General features: G+C 49.8%; 1 protein-coding gene across 4 annotated transcripts in view; it reads left to right on the forward strand.

Moving 5' to 3' along the window:
- The window catches only part of TMEM181 (transmembrane protein 181), a 50,160-nt gene extending 37,982 nt beyond the window's left edge, over positions 1 to 12,178 (forward strand). For 3 of the 4 annotated variants that reach the window (XM_047858997.1, XM_047858999.1, XM_047859000.1), the window contains 10 exons: positions 819 to 918; positions 1,496 to 1,626; positions 1,833 to 1,924; positions 3,124 to 3,181; positions 5,719 to 5,821; positions 6,426 to 6,477; positions 8,628 to 8,710; positions 9,815 to 9,904; positions 11,275 to 11,341; positions 11,508 to 12,178. In XM_047858997.1, coding sequence (XP_047714953.1) covers positions 819 to 918; positions 1,496 to 1,626; positions 1,833 to 1,924; positions 3,124 to 3,181; positions 5,719 to 5,821; positions 6,426 to 6,477; positions 8,628 to 8,710; positions 9,815 to 9,904; positions 11,275 to 11,341; positions 11,508 to 11,673 — 942 coding nt within the window. In that variant the 3' untranslated portion in view covers positions 11,674 to 12,178. The remainder of the gene's footprint in view (positions 1 to 818; positions 919 to 1,495; positions 1,627 to 1,832; positions 1,925 to 3,123; positions 3,182 to 5,718; positions 5,822 to 6,425; positions 6,478 to 8,627; positions 8,711 to 9,814; positions 9,905 to 11,274; positions 11,342 to 11,507) is intronic. The other variant, XM_047859001.1, reaches the window with a different exon arrangement.
- Positions 12,179 to 13,183: the final 1,005 nt, after the last annotated feature.

Below are 13,183 nucleotides of genomic sequence, written 5' to 3' on the forward strand. Positions count from 1 at the left end.
ACTAAAGGAAAGTGGAGAAGTGCCATTTATATTTGGCCAGCAGAAATCTTTGCTGTTTCTTGAAGCATCTCTAATGTCTGAGTTGCTGCTGCCACACTCTGGGGCCCAAAGAGCTGGCACCCAGGGCACTATGTTCATAAACCAGAGACATGAGCCTGAGCCTAACAGACCAGGAGAAATGGCCCATTGGCCCAGGAAGACCAGATTGCTCAGAAAATCATTGGCATATGTAGATTACAGAAAAACAAAACAAAAAACTCCAGGTCTTCTTATACAGATAGTGTAATGTGTTAAAGTACTTGAAAGAAACTTCCATGGCTCAATCAGTACACCTTCTTCAGGGACGTGTTTGAAAACATACACATCTAGTGACCATAGTTATTAGCCTCATTCTCTTGGTTTTTGTTCGGGGACCCCCCAGTGCCCTCCTTACAAGCTATAGTCATCAGATGTTGCATGGCTGGGAGCGTGTGGCCTGTCCCCAGGGAGGTCCTCTGTGTGGCTCTGTGGGGCCGGCCTTATAGAAGTAGCCTGTCCGGGAAGGAGGAGGGTGGGTCCTCTTCCCTTTTGCAGAGGGGTTATGGCCGGTATATATTCTCTGTCCCCACCTGCCACTACGAGAACAGCTTGTGGCCATCTTACCCGTGGCCCCTTGGCAGACATTCACCATCTCCTCTCCGTTGGCACTGATGGTCTCAGCAGGCAGTGCAACAAGGGGGTCAACTTCGAGGTTTGGCTGACCAATTGGGACGGCTTACCACGATACTAAGCAAGGTATACGCAAAAACAGTAACTCAAGTGCCTGATTTGGTCTGCAGTGCCTGTTTGCCCATTCCCTCCGGAAGTTTTCCATGAGAGACTGGGGGATGGAGCAGAAGTGGATGTCCATTCTTTTGCCTCTGCTGCTGCTTTACAATGGTAGGTGCCCGTTTTTATTTTGGAGCTTTCAGCTCTAAGGCTTAAAGCTGGAAGGTGTCCTAGAGAGAGTCTGGCCCCAGAGTCTTTAGAAGAGCGTGGGAGCCTCTGAAGGAACAGGTAGCAGCATCCCCCAGAGTGCATGAGCGCTGTTGCACGGGGATGTGGCAGATGCCTGGCTGCTTTCACAAATAAGTGATCGCTTTGGTAGTTAAAACCTGGAAGGGCTACAGACACAGCCGTCTTGGAACTTGGCTGAAGGCGGCAAACACTGCCGTCTGTTCCTCTTCCCCTGCTTCAGAAAGCATTTGCTTCCAGAGCTGCAGCACTGGGATTCCCAGGCCTGTGGGGAGGAGCGGATGGCGGGAGCAGACGGCACTCTGTAATGATCACTGGAGCAATCTGTTCAATGGCTTTCAGGTTTTTTGAAAAACAAAACAGCCTTTAGTTTACTACCTCCCTTTGGCTCTGCCTGAGGAGAAGGTGATTGTGAGTTCTGCCCTCACAGAGGGGACCGGAAGCCCTATGCGGGGTGGGGGGAGCCTGCCTTCATCAGGCCTTTCTGCCTGTTGCATTCCAGATCCGTTCTTCCCCCTCTCCTTTCTGGTGAACAGCTGGTTTCCAGGCATGCTGGACGATCTCTTTCAGTCTGTGTTCCTGTGTGCCTTGCTGCTCTTCTGGCTGTGCGTGTACCATGGGATACGGGTTCAGGTGAGCACCAGCCCTCAGCGCTGCCAGTCCAGACTCTGGCAATAGTCCTTGAGGTAAATTTCTCCTTGAGAATCTGTCTTCAGCCTCAGTCAGCAGAAGCTTGCATGCTATGTGGAAATGCTTTTATCTATGATCTAGTGTGGTCTGCTAGACACTAATGGTTTGGTAGAATTACTAACTTATTTCTTACTTTTTTTGATTTTTAGGGAGAAAGGAAGTGTTTGACTTTCTATTTACCTAAATTCTTCATTGTTGGACTGTTGTGGTTGGCTTCTGTTACACTAGGAATATGGCAGACGTGAGTAATTTTGTTATGTGTGAAACTTCAGGCATGAGAAGCATTTGACAAAGGTGGAAAGATCCACAGTCTCACTATATTTTGTGAACTCATCTGGAAAGGAATCTGTCACCAGGGTATCAAGACCGGATAGTGTGATTTGAACTGAGGATTCATTTTTGCTTGAATGTCACGTCAGGTAACGCAGTCCTTATAGTCTAGTTTGGAAAATGAAAAAGTATGTGTCATTTTAGCTTGCCCCTTCAAAGTGGCAAAGACATTGTCTTTAGGAATGACGCTCAGGGGTCCTGGCTCATCCCTGCCCGCCAGAAGCTTTAGTTTCTCCTTGGGCTTACATCTGTAAACTCCCATCCCTGCACCAGCTCCCAAGGCTTGTTGATATTAGTAGTTTTGTCCTGTAAACTGGGACCACTGTAGAAGCCTGATGTGGGCACAGCCTGATGCATTCAAGTAGGATTTTCTATAGAAATGAGTTCCATTTCAGGGGTATGATTTTGGCACTTGGCACGTCTGACTTCATGGCCCATGACAGCACTCAGCCCACCTCGTCTCCCTTCCCCGTCCCTGCCTGCCACCTCAGCTACCTAGTTTCATTTTAAAATGAGTTGCATGGTGGGGTGCCTAGGGGACTCTGTCGGTTAAGCATCCGACTTCAGCTGAGGTCACGATCTTACATTTCATGAGTTTGAGCCCACATCAGGCTCTCTGCTCTCAGTGCAGAGCCAGCTTTGGATCCTCTGTCCCTACCTCTCTGCCCCCTTCCCTACTTGTGCACACTCTCGCTCTCAAACATAAGTAAACACTTAAAAAAAATGAGTTGCATGGAAGTTGGTATTTACTTTTATAACTTTCTTTGTGTACTCAACTATTCCCAGTGCCCATGAATGCCATTGAAAAGGTGCCTGAAAACAGTTTTTGGCCTTGGAAGAGAAATGGTATAGGGATTTCTTTGAAATGAAAAATACTGCAGCCTCATAGTACTAATGACTATGGGAAAACAATTAAGTTTAGTAGCACCAGATGCATTTTCATTGTGAAATTTAGGGTTTCTTATAAATTTAGGATTATTTTTAAAAATCTTTTACTGTTGGTTAGCAAGGAGTTTATGTTAATAAGTTTCTTAAAAAGCCAAGTGAAAGTATAAAATGGAAAGTACTAGTTATTAATCTATGATATTTTTTATAATATTGTATTTTCAGAGTTAATGAATTACACGATCCAATGTACCAATATCGAGTTGACACAGGAAATTTTCAGGTAAGAATTATTAATGATGCCTGGTGTTTTTTTTAAATGCCGTTTTTCAAAATTACTGAACTTCGTAACTTAAATTGTGTTAGGGACATGAGCTCATTGGCTGGCACTTTGGGGGAGAATGCAGAAGGTTCATGGGTGCAAAATTTGGAAAAAGGTATTTGAATAGTATAAAAAATAAGTTTTTTTTTTTTAATTTTTTTTTCAACGTTTTTATTTATTTTTGGGACAGAGAGAGACAGAGCATGAACGGGGGAGGGGCAGAGAGAGAGGGAGACACAGAATCGGAAACAGGCTCCAGGCTCTGAGCCATCAGCCCAGAGCCCGACGCGGGGCTCGAACTCACGGACCGCGAGATCGTGACCTGGCTGAAGTCGGACGCTTAACCGACTGCGCCACCCAGGCGCCCCTAAAAATAAGCTTTTAAAAACAAAGTTGTTGCTTCCATTGCTTGGTATATGGTTGAGGCACAGAAGAGGTGTCAGATTTAAGAGCATTGTAGAACAATTAAGAAGACATTTTTGTTTGTTTAATTCTCTAAAATAGAGGAAGGTTTCCAGCTAATGAATGATGTGGCCAGGCCGGCACTGTAGGCGTGCAACCCGGGCAGTCACAGGGCCCAGCACCCTGGGTGATGCTCTGCTCTTGCCAACCCAGAATTCTTTATACTTTCAAACAAGGGGTCCTGTGTTTTTATTTTACACAGAGGTTCACAAATGGCAGTCAGCCCTGAGTGGGGCTTTCCCTTGAGTCTCTAGGTTTATCTGCATCCCTCATGTCTTGCAGGGCAGCCCCTGTCACACGCAGCTGGCTGCTCAGCCCGGGTATGGATGTGCGTAGGGCTGGTGGGAGGCGGCGGGGGGCGGGGGGGGGGGCGCCGCAGAGGGAGCCCTGGGAGGGGTCTAGGAGGGATGTTTCCAGCAGGGCAATCCCAGAGGCACAGAGTTGAATTCTGAGCTTGGTGACAGCCAGCATTTCTCTGATGCTTTGCAGAGCTTCCTGTGAAGTGATAAAATCTGTGGCTCTTTATGGGAATGGCCTCTGAGAAAGAGGGAGGTTTAGTGAATGATGGTATCTTGAAAGATGTATAATGCGTGTTGAGACTACACATGTCATAGCAAACAGAATAAGCCCTGATTCTTAATCGAATTTCAGCAGGGAAGTGCCAGTAGCCTTTCCATTCCATTATTTAGAAGTTTGAGGAGTTTTGAAGGTCAGTCAATGAATGCCTTTTGAGCAGCATGCCATGATTCTTGCTCTCAAAGAATGCGTGACCTTGTGAGGGAGAAAAAGCTTAGAAATAAGTACAGACCAGTATTGACAAGTGTGCAGTGTCCTGACAGCTGTATCCTTACATACAGTGGGCCCAAGTTACAAGTTATTTGTGTTTTGTCCTTTTTCTTTGTCTTTTATTTAGCCTTATAATGCTTTAATAAGATTTTGTGGGGAGGGGCTGCACCTGGAGTGGAGAGTAGGGGAGGCATTCTGGGCCAGGGAAGGGAGGAATTGTTCCAGACTTGTATGGGGCCACAGGGGGAGGAGGCCATGCAGGAGACCTGAGTCAGGGCAGACTCAATGGAGGCTGTGCTCGAGAAGGGCACCCGCACCCTAGGAAGGCTTGAGGCCCTGTGTATGAGGGGCTGGGCTTCAGAGAAGCCTTTTCTCCCTGAGGGCAGGGCACTAAAGGAAGGGACAGGGAGGAGCGGCTTTGACACATTCTCATGAAGATTCTACAGACCCCAGTGATGGATCACATACTGGGCTGTAGGTTGAGCATAATTCCCCAGATTTAGATGAAATAATATAAATTCATGCTAATCTGTTATTGGAGCTTTTGTCTGGTCCAGTCCCCTCATTTTTCATATGAGGAAACTGAGGGCGGTGAAAGGTCTTGCCTGCGGTCACTTGGGGCCAGTACCTGGGCCAGTGTGCCCAGCTCCCTGGATGGCCTTCGGGGTAAAACCTGTGTCCTGGGGGCAGCATCCCAGCCTGTTTCCCTCTGTAAAAGGGGGCAATGCTGCAGTCTTAAAGAGTTGTTGTGTGGGTTGAATTGACCAGGAATTCAAAGCACATGGCCAGCACTTAGAAGGACTTGAGCAAGGCAGCTGTCACCTGTCCCCTTCTCAATCAGTGACCTACATCTGTTACTAGAGAAAACACTGGAAACCAGAGACTTCTAGGAAGCTGAAAAAAGCTGAAGACCCAGCACTGGTGTATTGAGCACCTGCTACGTCCCAGGCCCTGTGCTAGGAGCTTTCCATGTGTCATGGAAGGAGCTTGGATTCTCGCTCATCTGATGAACGAGGGCTGGGGATGCCCACCCAGGTGAGCCACCCGTGCTCACAGATAGGGTGAGAGGCTGGGTCTGGATAAGGAAGTCACAGTGGTGGGAACACATCCTTGTTCTGTGTTACAGAGTGACCTTCAGGATTCTAGGCTCCTTTTAAAAATGTTTGGTTTTCCTGCTTGTGGTGGTATTGGAAAGACGAGCAGCACTGAGCCCCTGTTCTTATTCGATTGCCCATCTTGTGTCATTCTAGGGAATGAAAATTTTCTTCATGGTGGTGGCAGCTGTGTATATTTTATACCTTTTGTTCTTGATAGTGCGGGCCTGTTCTGAGCTACGTCACATGCCTTATGTAGGTAAGTGCCACATCACAAATTGCCCAGGGCAAGGTGAGCCAGGAGTTGACCTCACATGGTGGGAGGAGTGGCCGGAGTCCACCCAGCAGGAGGCCTGACCTGGATGGGGACCCATCGCATTCCCTTAGGCTAGAGACCAGTGTCTTTGGTCCCTGGGGAGGTCTGGTATCAGGGCTGACTGGGTAACTGTGAGCCTTTTGGACAGTGCCTTAGGCCAGCACTGAAGGGAGGCCTGTGGGGTAGAAGCCACCTGGGGCCCTGGGTGCCACTGTGGCTTTGGAGCTGCCTGGATCCTTCCAGAATCATACCTATATAGAGGAGGTGGCCATTGTGGTTTTCCTGGTCCTGAATCCGGGCAACTCACCTGATCTCATAGGATCCTTTCCTTCAATCCGTCACAACCAAATAATAATGGCCATGGTCTCTCTGGGAGGTGGGATAGCATTTCTTCTGGGCTTCAGGTACACACAGGCTTAAAGTCCAGATAGAGGAGGGGTTTTGTTCAGGAGGCTTTGTTTATTTTTGTTTTTATTTTTAAGGTCTCTGAGCTGAAAATGGAATTTACTTCCAATGTGGTTTAACGGGGTATTTATTTCTTTTTCAGATCTCAGGTTAAAATTTTTGACTGCACTGACTTTTGTAGTACTTGTCATTAGGTAAGAAGACTTTATTTTTTTGAAAGAAACAAAACCGTGAATTTTATTTTCCTACCATGAATATCTTTCTCCCCCTTTTACAAAGTTAACTTTAGGGCATTTCTAGCCAAACATATTCACTGGGTCAGAGAGCCTCTTGCCCAGGGCAGGTGCTGAGTGTGCACAGTGGTGGAGCGAGTACAGTTGTGTTGAATGTGCCCTGGGGAATGAAGAACGTTGACTTGAACCCAGCCGGTCCAGTGCTGGGGGAGCTCACTACTTGCTCTGATGTCACCATGTAGGTGGATCAGCCACAGAGCAACTCAGGTTAAAGAATTAGAACACCACACATGTACTTGGCACCTGGCATCCTTTTGGTGCTCTAAGTAGAGGACTAAGTACCATAGGTGTCCTTGAACCCCATGTGGTGGCCCCGACAGGAAGGGATGCTGTACCTGGAGACTACGAAGGCCCAGGTGACCCAGTTGTCCCTGTGAATCAATGCCAGATCATTGTTCGGTCGTTTGTGGTTTGTCTCTTTCTGCTAAAATCAAAATCCAGAGGGAAAGAAATCTATTACCTGCTTTTCTCTCTTGGTTGTTTGGGTGGCGAATAAATGGCAGCCAGCCCTCTTCTCTGGCCCGAGCCACACTGGGCTCTGAGAGGCCAGCTTTGCAAGGAGGCGCTGAGGTCCCCGGCTGCTTGAGCAGGCAGACTCCTGTGGGCACCTGCGTCCTTTCCCTTTCCCAGGTTGTGCACATCACTCATCACACTGCGTGAACTCAGCGTGGGCTTCCAAGTGAGATCCTTCAGAATTTGCGTTTGCCTGAAAACAGCAGTGCCCGTATCACGCAGGCGGGCCCTCTTCATCTCTTGGCGTGTGTTGTCTCCCACCTCTCCCATGCCTCCTCTCACACACTCCGTCTCTCACACACGCGCTCTCTCACACACCCTCACGTCCTTCAACACCTACCCATACTCCTCACACACCTCTCACACAGTCACACACTCTCACACACGGTCTCTCACACACACTCTCACCCTCTCACACACACACCCTCGCCACCCCCCCCCCCAATCCTTACCCTCCTGCTACCCAGTCCACAGGTCAGGAGTGGGATACTTGTAGTGCCCTCCGAGGAGTCTTAGAAGTTGTTAGGCCCTCATGGTCTTTCTTCATACAGGTTCAAGGGGATTCGTTTATTTGCCCAGCAGACCTGTACCGAGTGTCTGCTCCCTGGTCAGCAGGCAGACATGTTCCTCCCGATGGTGGTGGTTCTACTCCAGGGGAGGAAGACGGTGACAAGTAGATAGCAGTCCCGTCGTGAAAACAGATGTGATGATGGCAGGAGAGGCTGTGCTGCAGGTGGGGAGGGGAGAGAACGTCTCTCTGAGGAGGTGACGGAGGCCTGACGATGAGCCCTGGAAATACATGGGCGCTGGGGACAGCAGGTGGCTTGGGGAGGAGAAGGAGAGGAGACATCGCCAGAGGGGAGGCCACCGGAGAGGTCAGGGCAGGGTCCGCAGGCCGCCATGCGGAGTCCCAGTTTGTTCTGGGCGATGGGAACCCTTTGGAAGGGTCGAAGCCCAGAGGTGAAGGCTTAGATTGTCAGCGGTCAGTCAGGCTCCCTGTGGAGGACGGGCCGCGCGGGGAGGGGAGACGAGCGCAGGGGAGCGGGTTCGGAGGCTGCGGAGCTCCGTGTCAGGACCCTCGGTGGTGGCGCGCGGCCGAAGGCGGGTGTGGGTGTGGGGTGTGCGCACAGGGGTGCGGCGCCGCCTCACCGTGAGAACCCCGAGCGGAGGAGGGGCGCGCGCCGAGGAGCCGCGGGCTCCCCTCCGGGCGCTGTCGTCTGCTGTGGGGACCCGTCTGGGAAGCGTCCTCGAAGGCGGCTCGAGAAGGGAAGGAGGACGCGGCGGGCGCTTCCGGCCCCCGAGGCGAGGCTGCGACGCGGCCTGTGTCAACGTTAGCCGCTTCTACCCCAGCCGAGGCAGGGTTGGTGTGCGCGTGCGCGTGTTCGGGCGCGTGTGGGCGCGTGCGTGCGCGCGCACTCGGGCCGTGCAGCCCTTGTAGCGAATGGACGGTGTGAATAGGCTGAGTGGAAGGAGCTCTGGGAAGCTAGTGCCACTTCCTCGTGTGTTTTTACTTACTGTCCCTACCCCCTTTTTTCCAGCATCGTCATCCTTTATTTAAGGTTTGGAGCGCAAGTATTACAAGACAATTTTGTAGCTGAACTGTCAACTCACTACCAGAATTATATCCTTTCAATGGGAGGCGGCCGCCGGCCTTCAGGAACACGCTCAGCGTGGAGTGGTTAGCGTCTTAGGTCTGCAAACGTGAAGAAGAGGCGGGCCCCTGCGCTGTGGTGCCCTGTGTGCTGCGGCCCGCCACCGCCCTCCCCTGCCCTCCCCTGCCCTCCCTTGCCCTCCCCTGCGGGCAGCGGCCCAGGCCCAGCAGGGCCAAGCTGTCCCAAGGGACTCCCGCTCCCCAGCTGCTCTCCCCGCCACCCTGCTCTCCTGTCCGCCTGCTGGGGATTCTTTAGGAACCCAGACTCCGTCCGGAGCCTCGCCTCAATCCCGGTGCCCGCTTCTGCCCGCAGAGCACCGAGGGAGACTGAGCCTGATGGGAGAGTCCTCTGTCCCCATCACTGGGGTGTGTCCAGCTGCAGTGTCCACAGGTGGTGGAGATTAGGGCAGTTTAAGCCTGTGTCCCCAGAAAGGGCTCAGAAGTCCCGGCTCCCAATGTGCCTGGGGCCAGTGGGGTGAGCTCCTGGGCTCGGAGCTAAACCTTCGGCTGTCTGGCAGCTTAAGTGTTCTTGCCGCACCCTCCCCTCCCTTTCTGTGATGGCATCCATCAGGGGGCGCTTTGGAGTTTTCATCCCTTATATCTCAGGTTCTTCCCCTGGGCCTTTGTACATCCTTAGAGTTCATGCAGGATTTGTCAAACTTCAGTGACTGAATTTGACACTAAACTTTTATCAGAGGAGTCTGTAATGCAGAGAAGGCGAAGAGAAACTGGTTCGAGAAACTGTTTCCCGTTCTTCCTTTCAGTCTTGGTTTACCCATATGCATGTGTGGCCTTCCTGCCCTTTGGTCCTGCCACCTCCAGAGGTTTCCATGAAAAGAAGACAGCACGGTGCACCTGTTGTTCACAGGTGACCTTGAAAGGTTATTGTAACGTCCAGCTGTGGGCTTGCCCTGTGGCTTCCTGCCGTCTGGGCTGTGCAGCACTGAGGTACTCACTGCTGGTTAGCAGTAGCAAGGACTGCGGGTGGTTGGACGGAGGCAGCCAGACTGAAAGCAAAGACGCCAACTGAATACGCAGTGTTCGGGGCTGCTTATTTCCCTTAACCGGTATCACCAGCTGAATTCTTATCTTTCTATGGCTTGTTGAACTTTTACCTCTACACTTTGGCCTTCGTGTATTCTCCATCGAAGAACGCCCTGTACGGTAAGCCTCCCCTGGGGCCGGGACGCTGGCCAGATAGCTTCACGGTAGTTCAGGACCCACCTCCTGGGTTCCCTGTTAGTGCTGGGCACTGGGACTCTTATTTATTCATTCATTCATTCATTCATTCATTCATTCTGTAATTTATTTATTTTTTATAATTTAATCCAAGTTAGTTAGCACATGGTGCAACAATGATTTCAGGAGTAGATTCCTTAAGCCCCTTACCCATTTGGCCTATCCCCCGCCAAACCCCTCCAGCAACCCTCTATTTGTTCTCTATGTTTAATAGTCTCATGTTTTATCCCCCTCCCTGTTTTATATTATTTATGCTTCCCTTCCCTTATGTTCATCTGTTTTGTATCTCAAAGTCCTCATATGAGTGAAACTGTATGATATTGGTCTTTATCTGACTGACTTATTTCACTTAGCATAATACTCTCTAGTTCCATCCACATAGTTGCAAATGGCAAGATTTCATTCTTTTTGTTTGCTGAGTAATACTGCATTGTATATATATATACCACATCTTCTTCATTCATCCATCGATGGACATTTGGGCTCTTTCCATATTTTGACTATTGTTGATAGTGTTGCTGTAAACATTGGGATGGGCACCATGACTGTTTGGCAGAGAGAGAGACACGAGGTCAGTTGCAGCGTGAGCTCTGAGGCATTAGAACATGGTATGTGCTGTGTTATTACATAGTTAGTGGGTCTTAGCACATATGAAGTCAAGTCTGTTGGAGACCAGTGCCATGGCCATTCAAGGAAAGCCAAGGTGCCAGCTCCCCCGCCCCCAACCCCCCAAAGAAGAACTAAACTCTCACACAGGCAATGAGAAGGATGAGAACCTCCTGGAATGTGGGCAGGGAGATAGCCTTTCGGGACCACCACCTGACTTTCATGTTGTGTGAACTCTCAAAGCGCCTTCATGAAAATGTCTTGTTTGAGCCTCACAGCATCTTTATGATGAAGATGCAGTTACTCCCATTTGAGGTGAAGAAACCAGACAGAGGCTTGCTTCCCCAGGGCAGGAGGGAGGGCAGGCACCTCTGGTCTCCTGGGCATTTTCCGCCCCTGCTACCTGTGCGGACTTGGGAGAAAGTAGCCGGGTTGCAGCTCCTGTCCGAGGGCTCCCCTGGTGCCTCTTTTCTCCACCGGTCTGTCTGCCCGGTGGCCTGCCCGGTGGCAATGCTGCCCCTGGCTTGTACTTGAGAAAGCACGCTGGGGAGGCGAGATTTATTCAGGTCACATAGATAATAAATGTTGGAAGCTGGGATTTGAATCCAGCCCTTTCTACTCCTGTCCTTTTTCTGTAGCATCCTGCCTCTCTAGGCTCATGCATGAAAATGCTCTTTGTTGGTTTTCAGAGTCCCAGCTGAAAGACAACCCTGCATTCTCCATGCTGAATGACTCCGACGATGATGTGATCTATGGGTAAGTCACTGCCTCTCTGAAGGCTGTGCTATAGTGAGCACTCGGCCTGGGTGTATGGAACAGGTGTTAACAATCCTAAAATGATTTTCAAGGCATTATGACCTTTCTTTTACCTGGGAGTGTCATGTGATACCATGGTTTTCTGTTTTCACATTGTTCTGACTAGATGGAGTGGCATTCCTTTTTTTGAACACTTACCACGAGTGGTGACCACAGGAGGAACAGTTCGTTCTGGCCTTGAGCCCTGGTGCTTGATTGGGGGGGGGGGGGGGGGGGTGGTGAGGAGCAGGTGGGGGCAGTTGGCTATAGAAATGGGGAGCACAGAGCTATGAATGTGTTCTTGCTAGAATGGTATGTCAGTGTGGAAGAGGAGAATAAATGAGGAGCTGTCAAAAGCCGAGTGGCTTCAAAGGTCTCTTTTGTGACAGGAGTGACTATGAAGAGATGCCTCTGCAGAACGGCCAGGCCATCCGGGCGCAGTACAAGGAGGGGTCTGAGAGTGACTGAGCCTCGGGCTGTCCTGCAGCACCGCTTCCTGGCCCTCCGTGCTCCTGCTGGTGTTCAGGCTTGTGTCCTGAGCAGAGATTTCCCGGTCCTTACTTGTTTACGTATTTTTGAAAGGAAAACCAAAACCAAGGGTAAATTTAAACATTGGGCCAAATTTATTGTTAGAGTGGCTACATTTGTTTGGGAAGAGAGGTGCTGATGAAAAATGTAAACAGGCAAATCCTTTTTCAAGGGTTTCAGATGAGAAAGGGTTTGTTTTTTTTTTTAAATTTTTTTTTTTTCAACGTTTTATTTATTTTGGGGACAGAGAGAGACAGAGCATGAACGGGGGAGGGGCAGAGAGAGAGGGAGACACAGAATCGGAAGCAGGCTCCAGGCTCCGAGCCATCAGCCCAGAGCCTGACGCGGGGCTCGAACTCACGGACCGTGAGATCGTGACCTGGCTGAAGTCGGACGCTTAACCGACTGCGCCACCCAGGCGCCCCAGAAAGGGTTTGTTTTTAGTGGTGAGGAGGAAATTACTCCTGTTTTTAGTAGTTTTTTTTTTTTTTTTAATAATTTGCTAACTCCAAGTCCACAGAAAGCCCTTATGAATGAAGTTGTCAGCATGGTGACGTTCTCTCTCTCTTCCTTTTTTCTCTGCCCTGTACCAGTTTCGACCCTTTAAACTCTAAGGGAAGCCTATTTTTGTGCCTGTCTCATGAGGGCAGCCTGAGTGGCCAGCGCTCTGGATAACCACGCATGTTAAGTGACTCGTAACTTGTCTGTTGTGTGAAATTTGTGTCATGTCTCACTAGAGAAATGGTGGGCGAGCCGGTTCTAGCCCTTCACTGCCCGCCCCCCACCCTGCCCCCCGGGGGTGGAACTGGCATTGTGGGCTTCTGAGGAGGACTGGGTGAGCTTCATAAGGAAAGGGTAAGAAAATTGACAAGTGCCAGCTCTTGTTGGGAGAGGTCTTGCTACCATACAGTTTTCCAAGGGCCTGTGTACACACGTGTGTGCATGTGAGGGTTACATGTATGAATATGAATGGATGTTGCTGTGATTGGGGTGGGGAAGAGGGTATCCATTACAGTTCCCATGAGCTGTAGTTTCTACAACTCCATTAAAGATGACACCCTGTGGAACTTTATTTTTTTCATAAAAGCTAAACAAAGGATCGATAAAATATTATAGTTTCTTTACTGAAAAAAGGTTTTTTAGTTCCTCATTTGGAACCTAAATGAAAGGAAAGTAAAACATTTTTTTTTTTAATTTTTTTTCAACGTTTTGTATTTATTTTTGGGACAGAGAGAGACAGAGCATGAACGGGGGAGGGGCAGAGAGAGAGGGAGA

Source organism: Prionailurus viverrinus, chromosome B2, assembly GCF_022837055.1.
Source record: "Prionailurus viverrinus isolate Anna chromosome B2, UM_Priviv_1.0, whole genome shotgun sequence".
Classification (NCBI taxonomy): domain Eukaryota; kingdom Metazoa; phylum Chordata; class Mammalia; order Carnivora; family Felidae; genus Prionailurus; species Prionailurus viverrinus.